At 35.6% G+C, this 27049-nt stretch overlaps 1 protein-coding gene across 1 annotated transcript in view; it reads left to right on the top strand.

Moving 5' to 3' along the window:
- Positions 1 to 27049, top strand: part of LOC129228310 (autism susceptibility gene 2 protein-like) — a 361864-nt gene that overhangs the window by 304954 nt on the left and 29861 nt on the right. Inside the window, exons 4-14 of the mRNA XM_054862988.1 lie at positions 1847 to 1882; positions 5489 to 5515; positions 8339 to 8381; positions 10827 to 12069; positions 12630 to 12928; positions 15974 to 16161; positions 17527 to 17634; positions 19644 to 19673; positions 20827 to 21040; positions 21854 to 21925; positions 24930 to 25001. Of these exons, the coding sequence (XP_054718963.1) occupies positions 1847 to 1882; positions 5489 to 5515; positions 8339 to 8381; positions 10827 to 12069; positions 12630 to 12928; positions 15974 to 16161; positions 17527 to 17634; positions 19644 to 19673; positions 20827 to 21040; positions 21854 to 21925; positions 24930 to 25001 (2332 nt within the window). The remainder of the gene's footprint in view (positions 1 to 1846; positions 1883 to 5488; positions 5516 to 8338; positions 8382 to 10826; positions 12070 to 12629; positions 12929 to 15973; positions 16162 to 17526; positions 17635 to 19643; positions 19674 to 20826; positions 21041 to 21853; positions 21926 to 24929; positions 25002 to 27049) is intronic.

Here is a 27049-nt window from a genome sequence, read left to right on the forward strand (position 1 = left end):
GTGAGTAGAATTTCTGGGGAAAAGCCCTATGGTAAAACAATCGCAAACGCAAAAATGAAACCGTTTCTTACACCAGGATTAAAATTGTATGTGTCAAGTAACTTGTCAACTCGTTTGTTTCATTTTCCTTTTTACTTCCCGTAAATGCGGTAAAAGGTTCTAAAATTTTCTCTGAACTTCCTGAATGTTTACATCTTGCAAGAGGTGTTTATTATCATTTAAGATAAAGCAACTTTTGTCTTATTTTTAAGCATTTTTACCAAACCTAAAATTTGCAATTTTTTAAACTTCAAAAGAGTAATGATGTCCGATTTTCGAGTCCTTAATTTAAAAAACTCTGATTATGTTTTTATAATCATTTTTTGCTCTTTAGTTTCTGTAATTGAATTTATTCATGCAAAGTCTCCTTAATTTTGCAAATAAAGTCTCCCTTATTTTTAGCTTTCTATGTTGGCAGCTATGCCATTATCACAATATTTTAAACCATTCTTGTGTTTTAGTTTAATTATGTATGATCCTAATTTCCTATTACATATAAATGTACCTTTACCTTAATATTCATATTAGTTTCTTAAACGTGCACTTTATTGTTGGTTCTATTCCCACCTCTAATTTCTAAAAGAAATCTCTAGTAGCTATTCAATAGTTGAAAACTGTTAATATTTGTCCAGTAGTGGTACAATATACAATTAAAAGTGCTCCAAAAGTTGTTTACCTAATTTAAATGCAATATAATTTTAATGTAACACTCTTGGATAATTGGTTATGCACATTAATTGAAACCACTAATTGGGAGTAAATACGAGGCGTGTTTTTCAAGCAAGGTCCGTTTTGTTTTAGACATCCGTAGTTTGCGCGCATATCGCAACGAACATGTGCATCATGTACCAGCATGTCTCAGGAACAAATGTGCTCATTTTCAGCTCTGTAGCTAATCTGTAAGTTTCTGTTCTGTTGGATGGGAAGGTATGATTTAAATGAAATCTTACTCAAACAACATAATATCACTCATTTGGAAGAAGAGTGCCACAATACGAAGAAATGAAACTTTACAGGAGAAGCGTTTGAAATTGAACTCTTCCGGCAATTTGCGTCATGAAAAGTAAGTTTGCTGTGCTCTCCAGTGGTTAATATTAGAGCAAAAAATCTGTCATTTTTTTCCAAAGAAGATAACGTCCTTTGACGGCCTTTAAGCAAAAAGAAAATTAAGAATTTCGTAATGTGGCACTCTTCTTCCATACGAGCGATATATTTAGCGGAGTGTAAATTCGAGATCATGAATCAAGATATATGACTGAAGACAAAAAGTATAATTAACAGCAATTAGTTATTACTAGATAAACCATAAATGGCTATAACATAAGTAAATAAAAATATAACAGCATTTGCAATTACCCAATGGACCTAGATAAATAAGTTAATTTAAATCCCTAATGACCCGACTTTCGTTCATAAAGGAACAAAGTCTTCAATGGATAACTAATATAACTTAAAAACAAAATGGCAAACAGCTGAAGCTCGCTGAACAAACAGCAAGTTGGCTTGCCTGAATTCAAGACAACGCGTTGAGGCTGTGCAAGAAGAAGTGAGCTATCAACTGATAAAAACCACATCTCCGAATCACATTAGCATACCAACGCTACCTGATCGGTGAACCTCAGTGGTCAATCCCGAAGCATGTACAAGGGACATCATTTGTTCTAGAAAGATTGACATCAGGTATTTTCCCGAAGTAATGACGTCTTGGGCAACGCATGTGCCGTTTACTACTTTGACTGTATTTTTTAAATTGCTTAATGTATCATTTTGAGTTAATGTTATGTATTAATAATTTTTTTTTTTACAGGCCAGCAGTCACGCCAGCTTAGAGAGAGGCTATTTGGTAAAAATGATGCTTTGTACAATTGTTTTATGGATTATTTCACTTATTATTTTTATGCACAAACTTGTCATAGTCAACTCTCTCAAATACACAGCTTGGGAAAACACAATTTGGATTTTTGGTCAATGATTGGTGTACACAATTTGTAATGTTACGTTGCAAAACTTTCATCATTGTTTTCAAGTTAACTGGCACGTAAGAAAATGACACCAATACTATAGTATCTGAAGAAGCAGTTGGATTTTTTCAAAATGAATTTTAGTTCGTGCCCTTTGTTTGTTTTAACAATTTTCAGGCAATTCTTGGTTGGGTTAATGACACATGTTTTAACTTATAGCTTCACTCTATGAAGTAGTGAGAAGCAAAGGGATGTATGTGGACATTTTCAAGTTTTGAGTAAAACGCATTTAAAGTCCTAGTTAGGGTTTCATTGAAATATTTTTCTAAACAATTCTGTGTAACAGAACCTACCAGGGCTACTAGTGCTATCACTTGCCCCAAGACAAGCATAGAGGTTCACCTACCATTTGTACTGCGTATCTCCAAATTTTTCATTTGGGCACTTGCATCCTTTTGCTTCTCACTGCCTCATAGTACCATATACTTCTGTGGGCAGGTAAAGGACAGTAACTACAAATTTTTCATTTTTTATCATCTATTGTACGTTAGCTTTATTGCTTGCTTGTTTAGTTTCCGTTGAAAAAATTAATAGCGTGAAAAAAACATTGAACTTCAACATTTCCATAATGTTAGTATATTTATTCCAAAACGCAATTCTTCAAATATCTCAAAAAACTCATTTCTGAGTAAACTGCTGTTTACCTGTCTACGGCAGTATCGTCCCTAACCCAATGGATGCAGGTATGCTCAAATAAAATGTAAACATAATGAGATCGGTCTTTGAAATAATAGATAATGATGTCAGATGGCTACAGCAAATTCTGTGAAATCCGAATACCAGTACAATGAAACATCTGTTTCAACAAAGTAAATATTTAGTCCTGATTTTATCTTTTAATTTCCATTACATTCATTGAATTAAGTGGTGAGGATATTCCTATTACGAAAAAAAATTGTAGTCTTTTGAAGTTCGTTCACTATTTACTTTAGCAAATGAAACCTTAAAATAGAAATTGATTCTTCCTTTTTGGCATTGATGATCCTTGATGTAATTTCAATCTGAAATTCCTAATAAAAATTCACAGTTCTAAGTTTCTTTGTTTATATCTCAATTTCAGTCAAATGCAGATTTCTAAGTGGTGCGTTTGAGAGAGTTGACTGGTTTCTTACTTTGATTGGATATTTTATGTCTAAAGCTCTATATTTGTAAAAACATTTTTTTATTTTTGTGTAGATTTTTTATTTACATTTAACTTCAATTAGTAGAAAATAGCATGACATGCTGCCAACTTGTGCAATTTCACTGCATGGCTGCTAAAAGCAATGAGACTGTAATGTTTGACTTGTGCTTGTAGCCACTCTCTTATATGTATAAATATAGTGCTTTATTTGACAAAAAATATGTATGGAGGACCATCTTTTGAATACAGTTTTTTAACGCTTGCACTTTTTAAATATTTTTTATGTCTAAGTAATGTATTGTCGTAAGTCATATAAAACCTACCTAGGGGCAGACCGCATTCTTAGTCATTTTAACTACAACGAGATGCTGCTGTCAACAATGAATAAATTTCAAAATTTAGTTTCTGACCACAATATTATTTTTCTGCATTTGACAAATGCCACAAAGCTTTTGCTACAAGAAATGAAATATAGGAGGGTCCCTTTCTCGCTTTCCCAGACAATTAAAGCAAAGTATAATGTGATTACTTGTCACTTATCCTTTCTAATTACAGTAAAACCTCGTTAAGCCGTCACTCGAGGGACCAAAAAAATTTGACTACTTATGCGGAGTGACTACTTATGTGGAGTGGGAAGTAAGAAAGGGAAAAAAAAACTTCTCACAAGTACTTTCATGAATAGCTGTAGAATTCAGCGAGAAAAACCAAAAGCTTGTATAATCCATGTCTCTAAATTAGTGGAAACTTTAAAAAGAAGGAAAAAACACTTATTATAGTTACCTAGTTTTATTTTCTTTTACTTATACATTACCTAATCATAATAACTCATTTTAATGTACTTACTGTTCATTAAAACACTCCATCAGTGTTGACTGATGAAGTTGTTGCTTACTGAAAATAAATCTGTCTTCTAACGTGCTTCAAGATTTAAATTCCGCGTCTGTTGTACCTTTAAAGAATGTTAAATACTGACAAACGTTCTCCAGGTATTAAATTTTGTCTATCTTGCTGGATGGAGTTTGATTCATACGATTGGTACTAGACAGAGTCGCAGCAAGAAGTATGCTTTGAATCACCAGAAGTGAGAATCGAGATTTCAAGGAAAAATGACTATCACACAGCATTTCAAATAAGTCTAACGCTATTTTCTAAGATCCGATAAGAAAAGAGAATTTTAGAAAACAATTTTTGAGTGACTAGTTAACCGGAGTAAAATTAAATTTGGTGACCAGTAAAAGAGGATCATTTTACATTACTGTGAATGAGACCTTGTTGGGACCAAAGGAAAACGACGACTTAAGCGGAGTGACCGCTTAAATGGTTGACTACTTATTGAGGTTTTACTGTATTCTGTTTTTATTATGTTCCTTTCCACTTTAAACATTGAAATCATTAAGATCCTTCACAAATGATGGTCTTAAAACAAGCAAACAACTGTGAGAAACCTTCTTATTTCTGTAATTTATTGCAAAATAAAATGATGTGGTACTTTCTTCAATGTGCAAATGAGGCAGTGAGAAGCAAAGGAATGCAAGTGGACATTTTCAAGTTTTGAGTAAAACACGCATAAAGATTACGTCCTAGGTAGACTTTCATTGAATTTTTTTCCTAAATCATGCTATACAGCAGAACCTACCAGGGCTACTAGTACTATCTCTTGCCCCAAGGCAGAGGAGTGGTTCACCTGCCATGTGTACTGGTTATCTCCAAATTTTTCATTTTGCCACTTGCATCCCTTTGCTTCTCACTGCCTCAAATGTGATATGTTTTTCTTTATACTTGTAAATTGCTATAAACTTTCAGTAAGAATACTTTTTTACTTATCAGGATCTTCGTGTGGGAAGAAAATCACCTTTTTTAAATAAGCCATTAAATTAACTAAGAATTGCACAAAGTCTAGTCGGCTGTATCTTTCAAAGTAAAGACAGTTTCATTTTCTTGTAATCATGGTAATTATGGGGGGAAATATTTTGTCTACGCCAGTGGAAGCTCAAAATTCAAACAGAAAATAACAATTCAAAACTTGTGCATGTTAAGTTTTTTTTTTTCTTTCCTAAATTGAAACATTTACTTACAAAGCTATTTATTATCTATCAGCTGAATGTTAATCAACTGTATTCAATTTAAAACTTGAACTGCATTCAAGTAAAATTAGTTCATTATTATTATTATTTACTTTTTTTTGGAATTAAAGCATTTGCTTAGATTTTAGACTATTGATATTAATTTTATTTAATCTTTCTCGTCATTAAGATTATTGAAATCATTTCTTAATAACTAATTTATTCTTTTTTTGTTCTTTTAGTGTGATAGTGAGAGTGGTGATGAAAGGGTAAGTTCATTTTTGGTAAAGTATGCCACATAATTCCAAATCGCACCCATCTTGACTTGAACCTTTATCTGAAGGTAGAATTATTGAGGAAAAGTACTTTCACATTTTATTCGATTTTCAAATGATGGGTAGAAAAAAATGCCCCAAAATCTGTACACATAAAATAGCTTGTCCTGACTGACAGTTAAACAATTAACTTACAGCCAAAACTACTGAGACTAGAAAGCTGAAATTTGGAACACAGGTTAATTTTATAACAGAAGCGCATGCTAAGGAGGGATGTTTGGAAATTTCAATTTTAAGGGGGTGAAGGGGAATGGGGAACGTTCTGCATTCATATGCAAAAATTCTCAAGAATGGGCTCGAGTTGACCCTTTAGCCCTTTAACATTTAAAATATTTTTCCTCCTCCTTGGTTTTAACCCTTTTTTTCATAAAGCAGAATTTTCAGTTAGTGAGTGCTTTTACCAGTATTTTTACAAGTGGCTCCTTTTTGGCATATTTATGCATTTAAAATTCTCCACTTCCCAATAGACCCTTGAACTTTGCTACCTTTGTCTAAATTGCAGTTTGGCTGATGCTTTGGCTTAGAACTCAAAGTGTCTGTTAAAAAATAATAAATAAATGATACGTTTGTACGAAACTGTACAAAAATGAGCAATCTAATTTTTGTACAGTTTGCATAAAATATTTATAATACTAACTGCGTCGCCCAGCTTTGCACAGTCTACCTCGAAAATAAAAGTTATCTCAAGTGACTCGTGTTTAACAATCAGAGTTGAACGAAAATAATTATAATAATCAGTCAAATTTTGCGGCAGATTGCGAAAAAAATGTAAAAAGGAAACATTTTAAATCCCCCGATTATAGGAAAAGCCTCTACCCAGAATTTTATTTGTTCAAATTTGGTAAAAAAAAGGCAACAGATCCTTCTTCTCAATGATTTTCTTCACATTAAAAATTTTAATAGAAGCATTGTTATGGAAAGTTGAGATGAAGCACTGAATAATAAATTGAATGGAGGAAAATCTTCGAAAAACAGGGATTTTATGTCAAAATCCAAGTGTCATAATAAAGTTTTTAATCTGTATCTCCGCTAATTATTATCAGAGGATTATGTTAAATAGCCAAACATACAGACAGGAAGATTATGACTCCATGGATACCTGATTCAATGGTCAGTTTAATGGCTTACGAGAGAAGTTACTCAGACATAGATAGGTACATAGGCTCAGTTTTTAAATATATAAGATAATGTTGGCCCCACCGAATATCATCGGTTCCAAGGTATTTGATTAAGCGGGGAAATTTTATTTACCTTTCCAGATTGACAAGATGGGAAAGTGTTTCTTCCTTTTTCCTCTGGTCCTGAACATGATAAACAGGGATCTTTAACACAAGGTTCTTAGGAGTCATGGAAATCCTGGAAAGTCATGGAAAAAAAATTATTAAATTTCAGACCAGGAAAAGTCATGGAAAATTAATATTTTCATTAAAAGTCATGGAAATTTATTTAAAGTCATGGGAAAATGTCTTAGGCAGTAGAATTAAAATTTATAATGATTTAACAGTATTGCATGTAAAAGCTAATAATGCTTGAAAATTGAACGATCTCAAAAACAAATCTGAGTTTAGGAATCCTATTGCATCCGCTTCTGTAACACTCGCCCGCCTTTTTTTGTGATGTGATTTTACTGCTGGGACATCCCTAATTTTAAATTCACCATTTTTTTTAGAGATTCCTTTATGTTATGTTCTTTAGTAATGAGCTTAGCATGTTCTTGATTTTACCACGCCCACTAAAAAAGTGTAATTTAATTGCATCCGAGTTTATTTCAACCACTTGTAATTGTCAGAGTTTATCTTAATTTGTGAAAGCTTTAGAAAATGAAGACTTCAGTCAGGCGATAGAACATACAAATAGGGGAATTCTAATAGTCAAACAGTAGTGCCCAACGTGCAGCTCGCAAAATTGACCCATGTGGCCAGCTGTGATATCGCTGGTTCAGAAAAATGAATTTAGTGACAAACATGACTTTACTTCAATGAATGAAAATACTGTTAAGCTACATGGATGATTAGAAGCACTGTTGACACCAAATGGCAATATTTTTTTAAAAAGTAAATTTGTGATCGGAAACTTAGTAATAACTCATTAACTTTTGTCCCATTCATTAATATTTTGCCCTATTTATTAAAAAATTATTAGACATTTAAACATCAGTATATTGCATTCACTATATTTTTACGTAACTTAAGTTTATATGATAAAAGACAAATTATAGTTTATTAGTTTCAGCAGTGTGCACTGATTTTTTTTAATCAAGTAAGTGCTTTGATGAGGTAGTGGCATTTTTAAAAATTTTTTGCTAATGCCCACTTACGAAAAAATTGGCAGGTTTGACATTAAGTAGTACCATTCTCTTAATTTAACGAGGTCATGAAAATTTTTATAAAGTCATGAAAAAGTCTAAGAAAAGTTATTTAATTTTTTCATCCGAATTGAGTATGAACCCTGTTAACAGTGCATCTATGGGGAAATATTTGGTTCCGGGAGGTTTTATTCGTTTATCCGTTACCCGATTAAGCGGGGCTGACACTTATATCAAATCAGACAAGTTAATGTGGTATGTTTTACAGAAGAATCTTGCTTGTAGTTATTGCTGTAAATATATAAAAAATTGATTTTGTTATTCATTCAAACTTTTGGCACCACAAGTTACCTGTTTCTAAATGTATAAAATCATTCATTCAATGCTTATCCTTCAAACTAGCTGTTAAATGAATCACAGAAAATTTAACTCTTCTCTTTTTTGTCCCTTAGGTTTCTGAACCTGAGTGTGATTTGTTCAGCAGTAAAAGTGACAGTAAGTATAAATTATTTATCTTGAATGTAATAACAATAGAAAAACATGATTTGTTTATGCAATAGCAGTTTTAAGATGCATTAGTATGCAAGTCCAACTACATTTTAGTTCATGATTTAAAGTATGTTTCGTTCAGATTAATGCATTGGATGAAATAATGCTCAACGTAATCTAGTTTTGATTTTTGTTTCTTTCACTGATTGTCTGTAAGTTTTCGTGGTTGTATTGAAAAAGATAACTTTTTGATGGTTCATTTTGTTTTAAAAGTTTTGAAATAAAAATGGAAAAAAATTTTGTTTCTAAATTTGACTGGGCCGAAAATACGCTGATAGCATTTCAACATTTTCAAATTTAATGTAATATCAAATATTGGACTTAACTGCTGGTTGACTTGAAAAGTAGTTAACTTTGTAGGTTCTACATTCTCACCAAATTATGCATCTATTTTAAACTTTGTTTTCTTTGTATGGTGGAAAGTTGACTATTGAGGTTCTTGCATCTGACACCCTTTGAACTTGACAATCTCCAGAAAGGAATAAATCCATTTCAACTGCAATATTATTTCAAAATATGATCATTTATGTATGAAATTTTATTATCACACTCTTGTTAAGCATCACAATATACTCTGTGAAATATTTAATTTGAAATGATTTATCAAGAATTTATGTAGTATTGATCAGGGCTGTGGAGTCGGAGTTGAACTGCTTTTGGGCTAAAGGGGTCGGAGTCGTTAGAAACCGACTCCGGGCTTCTTTTTTTCTTTCATTTTCACTGACTCTCCTTGCATTTTTTAAAAACTGACTACCAACTGGTTCGATTACATGTATAAAAAGATACTAAGGAGAAAATAACTGCCATTATGGCAATCAGCTAGCCTGAATGCTTACCGAACTTACTGTAGCCATCCCATAGTTTGCTTGCTTTTTGACTTAACTAATAGCAGCTGTCAGCAAACGGTTTTACCTAACATTTTCAAGTGATCACTTTCAAATAAAAATAGAAATCTAGTGTATTGTTTGATCTCAGTCATAAAATAGTAAAAGAAACGTAACAAATTAGTAAGTCAAGGCCCGTAGCTAAGGTTGAAACATTTAAGAGTGATCGGCAAATTCAAAGAAGTTCTGGCGCAAAAGCACGAATACAAAAGATTCGATGAAATAATCTAACGTCTTTTTTCTTTATTAAGACTATTTCTATAAGCTTGGTTCTTACTAAAAAGTATGTAACAAAATAAGTGTTAATGATTTCTTGATTACAGCACTCAATAATTGCAGTTAATCTTAAAATCTTCATATTAAGGTTAATTCTAAAGCAGCCAATAAAATTTAAATTAAAAATTTAGCAAAGAAGAAATATAGGTATAATAAAAGCTGTTCGTACAAATTTGTATACCACCGCATTTTGTGTAAAGTTAGCTCTTGACGTATATGTGCCCTACTTTCGTTGGCATTTTATTAATGAAATATAATTTAAAATATATTTGCGAAAATTTTCAGAATTGAAGTACTTGTATTTTTTATGAACTCTAAAATAACTTTGGTTGTCACCTACCAGATGGGTGTCTCCTGGGGCAAACCACCCCCTCTCAAGATTTTGGATTTAGAAAAAAAGCTTTTTTTCTCTCAAATTACAGCTTTCAAAAATTGAAAGCATACGATTTGATCAATATCTATTTGTTAGACATTAAAGGGGGGCAAATTACAAATAATCATTTTCAAATTTTTTAAAAGGGATTTTTAAGTCATCTCACTTTTTAACTCGTAATTATTGGAAAATTTGATTTTTAAATTGAATTTCTAATGTTGTATGCATGTTCAGCATACAATAAAAAACAAAATGCGAAATTTTCATAAAAAGGAATTAATATTTCAATCTCTGTTTAGAGGTTTTCCCCCTTTCCCCTGAAGGGAGAGAGGGAGTTGAAAAAATACAATTTAAAAATTTTTTCAAAAATCCGGAGTCGGAGTCTGGCAATTCAAAATCCAGAAGTCGGGGTCGGAGTCGGCCATTTTCCTTCCGACTCCGCAGCCCCGGTATTGATTGCTTGTTCATTATTTTGACTCCTTACACTAATGTTAGAATTTTGTAGGTTTCTTAAAGTAGGATTTGTGAACATGGTTTGAAATAAGGATAAAAGTACGAGTAATACAAATATAAGTGTGATGACTAGCAACGTGCTCTGGGTCCAGCTAGGCTGGTCTTAGCTGGGCCCAGATGATCCGCTTGCGAGTGATTGTTTATCGTCGATTCTGATACTTGAATGGTGCGATTGGGACTCATCAACCGATCATTTTAATGTGTGACCATTCCTTAGAATCACTAAGTTGAAATTTTGACTTGTTTTCTTTTGTTCTAATAAACAACTATTTGTTCTTCCTCATTTATTTTCTGTAGCAGACAGTACTAGTGTTTACTCACTAGAATATGTGATTGCTCTTTCAGGCAGTTTTATTGCAAAGAAGAACAATCCTGGCCATTCTCAGAGCTGTCGGTCTCCTCCCGTGCTGCCGCCCATCCACCCGGTGCAGAACGGCACCCACCACCCCGAGCCGTCGACGGCAGTGGCCGCCGTGACGGCCGGTGCCAGCCCGGCAAGCACGCCCTCCGCCATGGTCGTCGGATCCACTAGTCCCAGGGAGCCCCAGATCGGCAGCCCGGCGGTTGTCCCCGTCTCCTGCGCCTCCCCTGCCTCGCCGCCCTCGGGCGTCGTCCCCGTCTCTCCCCCGCCGCCCTTCAGCCTTGGCAAAGAAAGTGCTTCCAGCAGCAACAAACTCTTGAACAACGGCTACGAGTTCGTGTCCGACACGTCTCCGCCCTCGCCGGTCCCCGCGGCGAAGCTGCCGTCGCCCAACAGATTCCTCCACAAAAGAGCCCCCCCAGTGCCTTCGTGCAGGGAGAGCGTCGGCAAGCCGGCCATCAACGTGTATGACTTCGTGTCGGACCACGAGGCGCCCTCGTCGCCCGACGGGGTCATTTTTTTATCGCAATCCAAGTTCCACCACCGGGGGGCCTCTCCCCCGGTCGTGCCGACGAACGGCAGGGAGCCCTCGGCGGAGAGGACGGCCGACGGCCACCCCCTCTGCGCTTCCCCGCCGGTGCTCTCCGCCCCGGTCATACAGAACTCTCACAAAAGTGCTTTGGACATGAGCATCAAGGCCAACCTTGCCGTGGTCAAAACGGAGCATCTCCCGCCCGCGATCCTACCTCCCGCGGCGGCGGGGGATCTCCGGCCGCAGGCGTCCCCGGGACACTCCCGGTCGTACGGCATTCCATACTCTACCTCTCGAAAAGTCTCCGCCTCCCCCGTGATGTCTCAGCCGGCCTCCCTGCCCTTGCCGGCCGTGCCCCCGGCTTCCCCCGCGAGGACTTCCGGCACGACGACGACGACGCAACCTTCCCACGTCCACCGGAGCAGGTCCCCGGCGGCGGCGGCGTCCCACTCGAACACGCCGACTCCCGTGCCGGCCAGAGACACGCACAGTTCCCACAGCAACAGCAGCCTGTCGAGCCTCAGCCAGCTGAGCACCCCCATCCACAAGGAGAGGGAGGGGGGCGGCAGCCGGAGCCACAGCAACTCCAGCAGCGTGGCCCCGTCCATGGGTGCCGCCTTTGCCGGCTCCTCCGCGTACGCTTCCGCCAGCAGCCTGGCGGGTTTAGTCTTCTCGAAGCCTCAGTGCTGGAGTGGGTGAGCACCTCCTTTTCGCATCTCTAACTAATTTTTTGATATTTATCTTTGTACCTCATCCTTTAAAAGGAACTGTGAGAAAAACTAACTTAAGTTCAGATGGGTGAAACTCTCGGATGAATCTTGGAATATAATTAATGAATCCTACTTAATATAAGAAAATGAGCATTTATCAATTCGAAATTTTTCAAACAAAAAGCGGTTAGCAGGATTTAACTTTCAAGATATATGTAAGAATATCAGATAACAAAACCACCAAATAGGGTGAGTAAACGAGTGATGGAAGAAGTTTCAGAACGATTCATCGTTGCTCCGTATGGCACCCGAGGGATGTCACTTAGACTCCTTAACATGTTTTACTGGAACCCTAGAAACTTTTGTTGAAAACCATAAGTTTCCAGCTTAGTAACACCTCGCACCGTGAGTCAATTAGGATTTCATCCTTAGGTCAAGATGTTTAACTTAAGTTAGTTTTTCTAACCGGAAAAACTAAGCGTAAGACAGATTTTTATTATTTGTATTTTCCTATCTTTTTAATTTTCCTTATTTCTTCTCCACAGCAACTCCAATACTACAAACACCATATCGACGTCCGTGACGCGGTCGTCTCCGGCCCCTCCCCGAGTGTCGCCGGCGCTGAGCGCGGGCGGCAGCAGCAGCGGGGGCATGCCCCTGCCCCCCACGCTGCCCCCGGCCCACCACACGTCCCCGTTCGGGGGCCCCGCCCCGCCACCCCTGCTCCCCGTGGCCTCCCACCACGGCATCTTCAACCCCAGCTCGCTGCCCCTGGAGGCGACGGCCGGTCCCTCGGCCTACAGGGCGGAGACGCTGTTTCCGCAGCCCAGTGAGTATAAGAAACGTGAGTGCCAACGGACGTAGGTTTCCTTTGCTTTTTATTCTTTTGTTGCCCTTTGTACGATGATTCGGGTACTGTTTGACCACGGATTGTATGTAATTCGGCAATCTGCCAAGTAAAGACGATTCCATCTGAATGAATCTAGCAGGGGAGAAGGGAAAATAACGATGGGATTTTTTGATGCACGAGCTTTATAATGTCACTAGTGCCTTATTCATTTATTGCATTTGCAGAAATAAAATAAAGGAAAACGAATAGTTACCATGGAAACAACAAAAAGAAAAAAAAATATTTTAATTTCGTTTAGGAATGTAAAAGCAAAATGGTAAGTGCAAAACTTTGTTGTGAATAAATAAATCGATTAATTTTTGCCGTGAGAATATAGATCGAATATACTTTAGATTTAAAAAATGTTGCTGTGAGCAAATTTTCATTTTTACAAAACTTAGGCTAAATAATAGAGAGGCAAAAGTCCACATCTGAAAGAAACCAACTAACATCCCTATAAACTAATAGATACGTCCATTTCCGCCTATGAACCGGATGTATGCCTTTCCATATAATCAATGGTCAGACAGTACGTGTGTCGTTAATATGCCCCATGATTTAAAAAAAAAACATCAATGACTTTATCCCCCATGCTGGCATTACTAAATTGTAATGGATGTTAACAGTGGGAAAAGATATCAATCCATTTGCCTCCCAGACATGTGTTGATTTTTTGGTTATAGCGCGTATTTGTCAATGGCACTGTCCCTTATTATTAGGGTCACTGTATTCATAAACTTTATTATTCAGTTTCTCATAGTCTTGATACATTTGTATACTGTGAAATACTTCTATTGAAGTTCGTGTTGCCAGCAAACTTTAAAATAGTCATCAATCTATGGGGCATGTTAGCGAATTGTACTCATTTTTGTAGATATGTTTAATTAATTATATTACACTCAGAGAAAAAAAGTTTCTGCACTATTTTGGTAATGGCATTGAATTGTTCCATAATTATTAGCGCAAATTAAAAACCAAGAGAAGTATAATATTATTTTATTCATTGATGTATTCGCCATGTGCAGAGTATGCTTTATTTGAAGAGCTTTGAGCGAAAAATGCCACCCCAACGGAAGTAGTCGTCACAGTAGTCGGAGAGAAATCATGTCAAAACACAGGAACCCAGTGCAGAAACGGTTTGCGATGACAGTTTGTGGCCGAGTCCAGCCCCTCAACCTGATTTTTGTCGATGAGTGAGCAAGACAATGGCATTTATCCAGTTTGACAAACTGGTCCTATTCGGAAGAAACAGTAAAAGACCAAAGTCTCGACTACAGGATTAGCCGGATTGGACCCAGTAGGATTTTTTTTTTTTTTTTTTTGAGAAAAAACATTGAAAAAAGCCTATATTTTTTGCCCACTTTTGGGTTTTTAAAAATTTCTGAGAAGTTCTTGATAAAATTAATTAATTTAAATACTTTCACAATTTAAACTTCTTATTTATATGTTCTTTACTACAGACAATAGACATAAAAAAATGAATTTTGAATTTTAATATGCTTTATAAATGTATTGGACTTTTAGTCAAGTCACTAGCCGAAAAGCTTTCATGTGAATTATTTTCTGCAAACCAACACATGTCACAAATCTCGAATAAGCAAGATATATTTTTTAGAAATTGACAGGATTCACAAATGGTCGGATAGAAAACAGAATAATAGGATGAATAGCATTTTTATTATCTTACAAAAAAGTTTAATATTTCTTACTCTATACAAAGAAAACTAGTTTTCCAGCTTTTTCCCACCACAAACGAATTTCAACGCTTTATCCATATGCTTACGCTACATATGCTGCAAATGCTCCACCTTTTCCCTAAAAAGGACAAAAAAAAAGTTGGGTTTTAGTTAACCCCCCCTCCCGCCGGGTCCATGGGCTTTTTTTAAAAAATCCTGGGTTTTTGCCAACCCTGCTCAACAGTCTGCTGAACAAAGAAGAGAATTTCCCTGAGATGTAGGTTCGGTTCAGAAACCTATTTCATATGTTCCCTTCCATGCAGCAACCGTGACTTGTTCTCGGGATTGTCCCAGAATAACCACATTTTATCACAGTGTGGATACGATGTGAGAGCAGGTCTTTAACCTCATGTCCCCATAGAAATCGAGATGTCTCCTAGTAGTCTAGACGTCGCACTTCCATCGATCGATGTCACGCCCATGTTTTGAGCCGTCCGTTGGCGCCGAATGTCGGGAGATTTTCTGTGGTTCAATGAAGAGTCGGTCGTGCCTCGACTCTTGCCGGAAAAGTCTGCGGCTGGCAGTACGGAGCCTTTCCATGGCAAACCTAAAATCTCACAAATCATGCAACAGCAGAAGAGCAAGTTGAATCCCTTATTCGTCCGTTCAGGACTCTCGGCACCGGAGTTGAGATTCTGAGCCATTTTTTTAACGGTTATTGTTACATTGCAGCAGAATTCACTCGGTTCTATTTCGTCCTCGTTTTTACTCAGTGGGAATCCATCCATTCGAACTCGGACCATCCGAATCGCTTTCGGAAATTCGGGAAAAAATATTCACAAAAAGTGGATTGACCTATATACATATTTTTTTTTGTAACTGCAAAAAAAAATAATTCTTATTTTGTAATGAGTATATCTAAGTTATGAAAGAGTACACTTAAAAACGGGGTTGAGACCCCGACTAAACTAAGCTTCCCTCGGACATTAGTAAATTCTCCACGTTTTACTTTGTTGTAGCCATCTACTGTCTGACCACGGATCGTATGGAAAGACAAACGCCGTTTTACAGCCGGAAATGGACAAATCTGTTATTTTTTTAGCGATGTCAGCTTTTGCAGCAGCAGATTCTCATTCAAATGAGCGGAATACGTGCATCAAATTTTTACTTTTACCCCTTATTCACATAGATCTGTCTTATCTGGACGTTTGAAAATTCCATGCAATCCGTGGTTGGACAGTATTTGTTGTCCCTCCGTGAAAGAGCACGGAGGGCTACAGTTTGACTGTGTTACTGACTCTTCCTTTTTGAATGATTGGTGCAGATCCCGACCTGCTGAGGAGAGAGCTGGACACCCGGTTCTTGGCCTCCCAGGACCACAGCATTCCAATCCCCCCTCCCCCCTACATGCAGAGTGAAGTGCAGCACCATGGACAGATGCACCAGCAGGGGCCCTTCATGGCCCCGCCTCCTCTCGGTGCCCCCATGGTCAACCAGCCGGCATCTCATCTGGTAAGACTCTTTTCTCGTCCTCTCTCTAGATACCGCATTATCCACAGGTCCCGAAATCGGCCCGACGAATGTCTTCCCGTGATCCGCGGGTGATACAATGTCCAAAAAGGGAAGTTGTGACACGTAGTTTTACCAACTTAGTTGGAAACAGAAAGACGAATTAATTTTAAGGTACAATGAAACCTGTGTAAGTTGCAAGGACGGATACAGGGGGGGGGGGGGGGGCGATGGGGCGATCACCCCCTCCTTGAGCCGAGAGACAGGAATTTTCTTCATGTATATTTTCAATATTGAAGTTTCAAAACCGTAATTTTACATAATATTTGATGATGTTAGAAGAAAGGGAGCTCTTTTCAGAAATTCTTCCGGAATTGAAGTCTTTAAAACGCAATTGCAGCACATCTCTTATTACTCTGGGGATAGGGACAGGAACTATTTCTACAGGAATATTTTCGAAATTGAAGTTCCGAAATCTCAATTTTAGACGATACATGATATTAGGGATAGGTGATTGAGTGGTTCAATGCACTCATTCGAAAATTTTTAGAAATTGAAGTTCTAAAGAGTAAAGAATGAGAAACAATCGCCCCCTCTTTGAGCATTTTCTGGATCCGCCCTTGGTAAGTTGACCACTTTCAGTGCACTACCTTAGTGGTCAACTTACAGAGGTCGATTTATATGGTAATGGCTAATTCCGTGTCTGATAAAAGTGGTCAACTTCACAGGTTATGCTGTATAATCAATTTTAATCAAAAAAATAATTATTTCTTCTTGAAATCGTAATTATTGTACGCTAGTTACTTAAAGACAAAGGAACAAGCAGTCTAGTCGCGAATAGAGACTGCTTCTTCCTCCACTGTAGGGTTGTTTATTTTATGTGGCCTGATTCAAGTAAGAGGGAAGTTCAAGCTACGTAAAATAAATAACGCTACAGGCGACAAAACAGTCTCTATTGATGAATCCTGCTGTAAATTGTGGTTCAATACCCTGGCATTAGGAGGGGGACACAGATAATTGGTGGCAGCTATGATCCGCAAGTTTAATTTTACACTTTTTTAACAGACAATGCGCAGGAAAATGCGGCACTAGTCTATGATTTTATGCACTTGAAGGGTACAAATTGAAAGCTACTACAGGGCTATGAATTCCTCCAGTTTCAGCCATTTAAAGAGGGGGGAGGGGGATGCTGAAGTTAATTTCATACGCATGTTAGTGGAGTTATTGCAATAAATGATAATATTTTACTGGGGAGTATGTTTCTATTTAATGCATGTTTGCCTTGCATTGTTGTTCCTTCTTTTGTGTAAATATATCCATGTCGTAATTCCATTTCTTTTCATTATTTTTTTTCTCTCCGCTCCCCAGATTGGTTTGTCTGGTTATCCTCATGTTTCTTCACTGTTTGCTCCTGGTGGTGGTGGTTCTTCCACACCTTTTGTTCCTCCTGCTCATCTCGCAGCCCTTCAGCCAAAGGTAAGAAAATATAAAGAATTAATTCACATACTTGAATCTGTTACTTGGTTCAGCAAAATTTTCCTCAACAGTAACTTGCACACCTAACCAAAACAGAAGCCATAACCAAAAACATACCAAAATAAACCAAACCACACTATCAAGCAAAATGAAGTCGTTGTCATTTAACACTATTGAATGACCAAAATTTCTGCCCAATTGAAGATCTGAACTAACTCTTCTTGAAATAATGTTACTTGCCCTTTGCCAATGAATCATTAACAACCTCTTGAAACCCTCTATTTTACAAGAAATGATAGCCGAGAAAAATAAAGCAATGTGAAACTTGACAATACTGCTCTGCCACTATGAAGACTGGTGTCACCATGTAAAATGCATTTTGAACCTAAAAAGGATTTAGACATTTGTAATTGCTTTCTCAAACGATATTAAAAATGAATAGTTGAAAAACATGTACCTGTGAAATAAAAAGTGAGCTTTCATTTCGTGTAAATTTCATGTTCAGGGAAGTTTTTGCTAATGCGTAATCAAATATTAAGCAAACGAGCATGGCCAACTAATATCAGTTGATATCGAACAGATTCTCACATTCTGAGAGCAAACCATGAATGTGGCAAATGTTGGCGATGAAGTAGCAACCCTTATGCTATCACCTCTGCTAACACTTCTTATGAACAGGATTTACTGAAATGAACAGATGTTGAATAATTAATAAACTGTACACAGTAATTTCAGTAAAAACAGGCATACTTAATTTTACTGCATTATGTGAGCAATCTTTTAGCATCTCCATGGGTTTGTCAAATATTTCATTCTATCCTAAACTAAGTTCTTCCGAGACTTCTGTGTAAAAAATGCTTTTTTTTTCTCTTATACCTGCAACAAAGTTACTTCTTTTTAAGGTTCCCTCCCCCCAAAAAATATTTTTTTGAAAAGAAAATTAGTATTCTTCTTGAAACAAAATTTATTAGTTTGAAGTAGAATGTTATGGTAATGAATAAGCTGTTTTCCCCTGTAACATTTTTCTAATTATGAGTAAGAAAGTAAAGATGGCGTATGACATTCATTCAGTGCTTTTTGGGAAATTGGCTGGAGAATTCTGCTTGTTTGGGAAGCAACCTTTATACTTTTGGTTTGCTGTATGTCTTGGTTACAAGTTAGTAGAATAGAGTGCAAGAATGCAAACCTTTACTTATTTGTTCATGAAATTTTGGCCATTATTTTTCAAATTAAAGCAATTCTCTGAAAACCACGAGAAAATAATGTTAATTGTGAAATAACCATGAAAAAAATCTTAAACTTTACATCCAGAAGCAGAAGTTTACTTGTTGCATTTGGGTTTCAATTCCTTACTTTTATTAAACGAATTCCTTGGTTTCCATCTTGTGTTTTGGAAAGGTGACACAGTTAGGCGTGAAATCTGTTTATTTGTGATATTCGATACTCAAAAGAAAGTCGCTATCTTTCACGTTGTCCTTGATGTGACATGAATTTGTTTCAACCTTGAATTGAAGTATTGAAATCATTATTAAAGAAATAAAATTTATTATATATTTTGAGCCTTGGATTTTTCTCAGTTATTGAAATTTTCTCAATATATTTAAAATTATTATCCAGCATATTGTGATCTTGTCATGTCTGAATAGTCATTCCATGACATATCATGTGTGAAAATGTAGAGGATAGAGTCATTTTCAGTCAAGACTACAAAACTTAAGAACTGAAGAGACGTTCACGAAATATGCGTGGAATGGTATTAGAGTTGCAATCGTACAAAAATCCAGGCGATTTTCATCAGCAAGACAAAATGTCAAACAATTACTATGATAAAATGCAATTTATTTATTTTGTGGCACTAAGATCATTTTGGGTATTGAATTTATGTGTGCTCTTATTTAGTTCAAATCGTTTTATGTAATAATGCAGTAAATGGCTGGAATTTTAGTAAGACTGGATAATGCATATGATGTCAATATTTCATAGAACTAAAATCTGATTTTGCATTCCAGATCAATTCTGTTCCCAAAACAAAAAGCATGGTAAGTTGGTGAATAATTTCTACCTATTGCTTTATTGTTCTTAGTAGTGTGTAGGAACTCATAGCATGTAAAAATAATTTGGACAGATAATTGTGAAAATGATTGAAAATGTTAAAAAATCCTAAGCTTCTGTAGAAATAGTTCTTGGTCATGACATTTTTTTTACAGACTTAAAAATATGTAAATATTTCAGTGGTTATGTTTCGAAAGATTTCTCAGTTGCATACTGAAGAACATGATTTTAGCTTTTTTACTTTTCTCTGCATGACTTGAAGTATTTGGTCTCCTTATCTCAAGAAAGATATTTCTTTATTGGAAAGGGTTCAAAAGAGGGCTATTAGGCTAGTAAGGGGACTTGGACAATTTGTTTATGATGCCAGACTTAAAAGACTTAACGAGTAAAAGAGAGTCAGAAGGGACACAATTCAGTTGTTTAAATTCATCAAAATGAGAGATGTTAATGAGTTAAATTTTGCACCTAACGCGGGATGAGGGACCATTGATTTAACCTTTGAAATCTCAGGCTAACCTGGAAATTTGGAAAAATGACTACTTCTGTAGGGTTGTGGGCACTCGGAACAACTTATGAAAAAAGGCTGTAATTAGTAATGAGCAGGGGGGAGCTTTAAGAGGGCCTGTAATCTTCTTTGGGGACTAATAAATTAACTAGAACCAGCCCAACTGAACCCAGACAAAAAAAATTTATTATTTATTTCAGTATGTTGCCTAAACTTAAAATTTCTTGTAATTTTTCAAAAATGTGCTTTGTCTCACTGAATATCTCTAGTTGTATTGTAACCTTATGGGGTATTTTTTGGCTCCAATAAACATTTGGTAGTTTTGATTTCGGACTGAGCGGACTCGCCGATCACCTAAGTCCAGACTGAATCACATTCATATGCAGTGAATTTCCGTTACAACAAACTTCGAGGTGTCACCAATTTTATACATCAAAATGGAAATCAAATCGGGACTGAAAATTCCTTGCGTTTGAAACAGATATTTCATTGTACTGACATTCGTTGTAACGGGATTTCAATAGTTAACTTCACATGTTTTCTCTTTATTACTTTCATTTGTGACTGCATCTTATTTTTGTTGATGGTGGAGGGAAAAAAATGTTTTGTTCTGAGTATGAATTTTTCTGTTTCAGAAGCCCGGGAAATGGTGTGCAATGCATGTTCGTATCGCGTGGGAAATCTACAACCACCAGCAGAAACACAAAGCGGACGCTCACAAGGCGGGCATCGCCATGGCATCAGTCAAGCCCCCTCCCTCAGAGCATCACCTCGCAGCTAACCACCTGTTTTGTTCCTTGCCACGACAACACGAGCTATCGCCCTTCTCCTCGTCGATACTCTCAGCAGGTGGGTCTTGACTCGTCCCCGTTTTGCAGTATTTTTGCAAAACTTTGACGTCGTTGTCATTTACTTAGAAGTATTTCTCGTTGCGAATGTTGACTTGTCCTTAAATTCAGTTTAATATAATGAACAATATTGGTAGACATTCCTGAATCAAGTCTGAGAAAAGGATGTGAAGATTGTGTTGTTTAAAATTAAATGTTTTGAAAAGCTGAGCATACATTTTACTTTTTATTGTGACTTTTCCTGCATTAAACTCATTTATTTATCATATTTTAATTTTTGTTTAGTCCTTTAAGAACTTTTTTTCTCTCCGTTTTAAATGAGTTGCATGTTATGATAGTGTAAAAATTCATTAACTCGATTTCAGCATATGAAGAGTAAGAAATGAAACATTTACCTTTTGGATTTTTTTTTTTTATATTGATGAAAAAGTTCCTTGTAACTCCAAAGTATGTGGTGGTTGAATACAATTAAAACTTTTCTCTAGATGAATTTGATATAAACAATACTTTTGCAAAGATTAGGGGGTAGACATTGCTGTTCAATGTCTAAAATAATTGCTCTTGTGGAAGAGTTGTTTTTTAAACTAAATCTTATTCCCGCTGGACAATTAAACTTATTTTCAAAATGACAAAAAATATTGCTTTTGCAACAAAGTGTGAATATTTAACCTGATACACCATCTTGTTCTTTATAATCATCCAAGTGAGCTCAAATTGCTTCTTTTTGTCTTATTTGAAAATTTGAAAACATAATCATTTGTTCATTTTAGTTTTGGTAGTTTTTTCATTTTTGTTGATTTTTGTTTTTTTGCAGCATCTCATCAAAGATCATTTGAACATTCATCTCATCATTCCACATTTCTTAACCCTACACCTGCACACCTTGGTAAGCTATCAGTTTTCATTCAATTAAATTATATGCATTTGATGATAGTGTCTGTTGCACGGCTTCCAAATTGTATGATTATGCAGTGAAATGTACGAATTTTGATTGTATCGTACAATTGTGTGCTCATTTAGCATGAATGTCGAATGCTTTGTCATTTTCATCATAAAAGGTTGTCAACCATACACAAACCTGAAATTTCCTCACCTTTTCCAGCTTTTTTTAATGCCATGCATTACATTAAAACCAATTAATAATCAGTAGGACAAACAATGATTCTAAACATCCCATGTGAGCAATTTGCTTTCTGCACCAGATTTAATGTTTGGTTTGGACAACAATACGTAGACTCCTTTCAAAAATAGGTTGATACCTTCTGTGCAGTATTGGTTTTATCCCTTCTAAGCATGAAAAGATAATCACAAATGACAGTGAGGAAGTTAATCTACTGCTGTAGAGAAGTTTGGTAAAACCTTAGGATAGCTGTATACTGTTCAGTTTTAGTTTCCTATCTTAAAAAAGCTATTATTTCAGAAAGGATTCAAAGAAACCTTTAGACTATGATCACTTAGTTATTTAGACTATGATGACTTAGACTATGATCATACTCTTAAACCAGAGTATAACTCTAGATGAGCTGTCGCCAGTCGCAACCCTTTCGTTGACAATGGATTCAAAAAAATCAAGTTCCAGTTGCCAAAAGAGGAGATCAGTTTGTTTTTTGTTTTGAAATAAAATCACATGTTTACAATCCTATTTGAACCTTTCTCTCGAGTATGTAGTCAGCATTATCTTGATTTTGTACAAACTTTTTTTTCTTTTGTTCATTTCAAACTGGATATTCTCAGTCAGAAAAATCAATGACTCCAGATATTTTTACATATGCTTGTATTTCAAAGTGATTTGTTTTATTTATTTAGTTACTAGCTGCATTGCGGGCTTTGCACAGTCTACCCACCTCGAAAATAAAAGTTATGTCAAGTGACCCATGACATGTTCAATAATCAGGCTTCAATTAGAGAAGAAAAAAAAAATACTGCAAAATTTCCCGTCAAAATAAACATTCATAAAGAAAGTAAACGGCAGATAAAAATTCCTTAATAAAAAAAACGCAACCCTCCATAAATACAACTAAAATCCTTTAAAAAAAAGAAAGAAGATAAATAGCCAAATAATAATCAAAAGGGGAAATTTTTACCTCAAGACAAAAACAAAATTTTATTTAGTCACAGCCGAGAGAAAAAAAAACCCGGCAACCTTCTGAATGTCAATTTAAAATGAGATTGCGCAAACGATAGTTTTCTGGTATGAAAATATGCTTAAAAGCGCTTTTTAATTTTTTCCCGGGGATTTTACAGCCTTTTTTTTGAAATTCAAAGGAAATGAATGAACTTCAGAGGTGTTTTCGGGAACTTTCAAATGGCACCAGAATTGAACTCATCGGATAATTATGTTGAGTAGAAAGTGCCATTTAATGCCATTTTCGGGCCTTAAAATTAAAATTTGAATGGTTCGGTTCTTTTTTAACGTTCGAAACCTCCCCCTACATTCCTTCTTGGGTGCCCAAGTACCTCCGTGCCAAATTTGGTCCAGATCCGATGAAAACTGGATTTGTATAGGGAACATATAAACACATATATACATGCATATAAATATATTTGTTTTATTTATATAGATTTCGTAAAGGTTCATTTTTGTACTTACAATCTTTTACAATCCCAAATTCTCAGAAAAGTAATTGTGCCAGGCGACAGAAATTTTCTGACTAATAATAACCCAAATCCTATGTATGAATTCTCACCTTTGTTTTCATTCAGTAGCTTGCATTTGTATTACATTTAAAAATTTGTAAAATATTTCTTTTTGTTTTATGTTTATATCTTTATATATACATAAAAAAACAGTGAGATTTTGTTTGTTGTTTTTGCGTATAACAACATAATAATTTTACAGCTGTTCATTTAATTTGTCCTTAATATTACTAGTAGCAAATAAATAATTTACTTTTTGCTCTGTGTCCATACTTTAAAAAAAAAAAGTGGCTTCAATTTTCCGTGACTTTAGGAGCCAATGGCTACTATTCAGAATTCCAAGCCTGGAGCTTTAACCAGGGCCTTTTGCAGATGGTCTCTTTTGCATTTAGTAATTAAAAAGAAACCCTGTGCCTCTGTCATGTGATCTCCAATTAAATAATTTTTACTAAGCATTTTGTCATTGCAAAATTGTGTTCTGCAAAGATAGTATTGTAATTCAATGAAAGATAATGCAACTCATGTCATTCATGTCATTCAACTATCTCCTTTTACTACTCATCTTCCTTCCTGTTAGCTTCTTGCCAATTATTTGTATTGCAGATCCAGTTGGCGAATTTGGTATCAAAAGAGATAAGAAATTATTTTGTTGTATTGACGTCTTTGATATTTTTTAAGTTAAAATTTTGTTTCATTATTTTAAGAAGTAGAGTTGCAATGATTTTCTATGATATACAAATATCTGTTTTAAGTTAAACAAACTTATATGGATTAAATTTTTAACCAGTGGGTTTTTACTTTTGCTCCCACTCAGAGATTCTCAACTTCTAGTCCAGAGAATATTTTCTCTGGTTGTCTGAGATTTTTACCTGTCTACGTCAAAAAAATAATAATAAATCTTGATTGAAAATAGTAAAAACTGTTATAATTTTTTTTTAAAATTTATTTATTACTTTTTACATCTTTCTCCTTTTTTTCTTTACAGTTTGCTTATATACTTGCAATAATTATCTTTGTATTTAATTATTATTGTGAGTAAATCATAGTAAAAAAAGTTATAATCAACTTATGTTATCAATTAAATTTTTTAAGTATGCTCAATTTAGCTAACTTTTGAAGTATGCTGAAGTTAGTAAATGCTTGAAGTATGCTGATTTCTGATACGCCCATTTTGCAGATAAGCTTACTGAATGGCAACTTCGTTTTCTTATAATGTATGCTTATATGTTATATTAATAGATTTGTTTTTCCAGGTCCCTTTGCACGCCCTGGTTACCCTACTTTTGCTGGTGCTGCACCCAGTTTTACTGGATTAGGTCCTTTAGGTGAGATTTTAAAAGTTTTTTATTTTTTGAAATCATATCTGTGCAAAATTCTTCTTGTAAATGATTTAAATAAATTTATTTGAATGAGAGAAGTGAACCAAATCAGTCAGGTGCAGGGGGGGGGGGGGCTCAGACAGAAATAACACTTGAGCCACACAAGTACTAGGACTGGCAACTGAAGCTGTTTATCAATTATTATCATTATTATTTAGTAAAATTGAGTTATATTAAAAACGTTTTAACATTACCGATTCTATGACCTTTAAAAAATGTGGAATATCGCCTCAATCATCGTGGTGGATTGCCACTGTAGTCTTTTCCCTTCCAATTCAAAGCTCTATTTTATGAAATAGGATGAAAAAAGTCCATTTATTTTGAATTTTAAATTTTTACTTTCGTAAAATAAATCAATCCACCCTATGAAAAATCATTTTTCAACCAATCATTTAAACTCTGGAAAGTGAGGGGGCAAGGCCCCTTTTCTTTCGAGAGTGAGGGAGCAGTTGCTCCCCTTGCAACTCAAATTTAGGCTATCGTTAGAGACATTTGGGAGGATGAGCTTTCGGAAGCTCCCCCGGAAATGTTTAGAAAATTGAAAATTCCAAGTAATTTTTCAACATTGGGAGTCCTAAAAATCATTTTAGACTACTTTTGATTACCTTAGAATTTTCTGGGTTCAGGGGCTCACCCCACAATGTGCTTTGAAAATGAAGTTTTAACACCGAAACATTCTGCCTTTACATGTAGAGAAATCAGGAGAGGATACAGGCAGCTCGTATGAGGGGGCAAGGGGAGAAACGGCTCCCTCACTTCCAAAATTAAAGGGACCTTGCCCCCTGACTTTTCAGAGCTAAAAATTAGCAATTGATTGGAAAACGATTTTTTACTTGGTGAAATGATTTCACAAAAAACAAAGTTAAAATTTCAAATAAATGAGCTTTTCTCTCATTATTTCATAAGAATGGAACTTAGAATTGGAAGGTAATAGTCTATGGTGGCCATCCATTCTGAATTTTAAGATCATATTCCAATTTTTTTAGAAGTCATTCAATCATTAATGTTAAAATTCAAAATCATAACCCAATTTTACAAAAAATAAGCTTTAGCCGTCCCCCAACCATTTAGACTTTTTTTGACTCCCCACTTTTTTTGAGCACCAGCCGCCTTATGGGAGAGGGGATAGGAATAGGAGTCCTCCAGAAAATTTTCGAAATTAAAGCCATAAAAATGCAAATTTATGCTCTTTTTGGTATTGTGAGCAATAGGTGTACTCAGCTAACAGCAGCTAAGTGTTCAAGTAAATAAAGTTGGCATTGAGAAATGATGTAAATAATGGAGCAAAATTTTGGAAATAATAGTTCTGTTTTGAGGCGAATGCCATAATTTCTCTCCCATTTAAAACTTTCTTTTAAGAGTAAAATACGTGTTAAATTTTATTATGTTCTTTTTCCTTTTGTTTTTTCTTTAACAAAAATCTTACACTCATGAAGTTTTGGGTGGAGCCGTAGCCCCCCTTGGCCCCTTCTAGACCCCCCTCCCCCCATGATAGTGGTTGCAAAGAAATTGCAATTTTCAAAATGAAAACTTTAAAAGTATAACTGGCATATTAAAGAATTTATTTTTAAAAATTTTTTTATAATTGCACTTAAAGTTCTATGACAAACACAATATTGATAACTATTGACATAATTAAATTAAAAACAAAATTAAACCAGCAATTCAAATTTTAACTCTTATAAGGAGCACAGAATGCTTGAAAGTTTTTAATTTATGATCTCAATCAGCATGACAACAGATCAGGGAACTTTATTAAGCAGGAAAATGTCAGGGAATTTTGAAAAAATAAAAAACTCAGAAAAAATGATTAAATGAAGAAAAAAAATTTTTTTTTTTTTTTGTCTACTTTGCAAAATAAAGTACCTTAATTTCGTATGCAATTTCCACCAAAAATCTTTTATATTAAAAAAAAGTAAGGTCAAAGAAATTGAAAGAAAATCTGTAGCAGGTCTACATACAAGAGACCACATAACACCTACAGCCTTGAAGTT

The sequence above is a fragment of the Uloborus diversus genome, chromosome 1 (genome assembly GCF_026930045.1).
Source record: "Uloborus diversus isolate 005 chromosome 1, Udiv.v.3.1, whole genome shotgun sequence".
Classification (NCBI taxonomy): Eukaryota; Metazoa; Arthropoda; class Arachnida; order Araneae; family Uloboridae; genus Uloborus; species Uloborus diversus.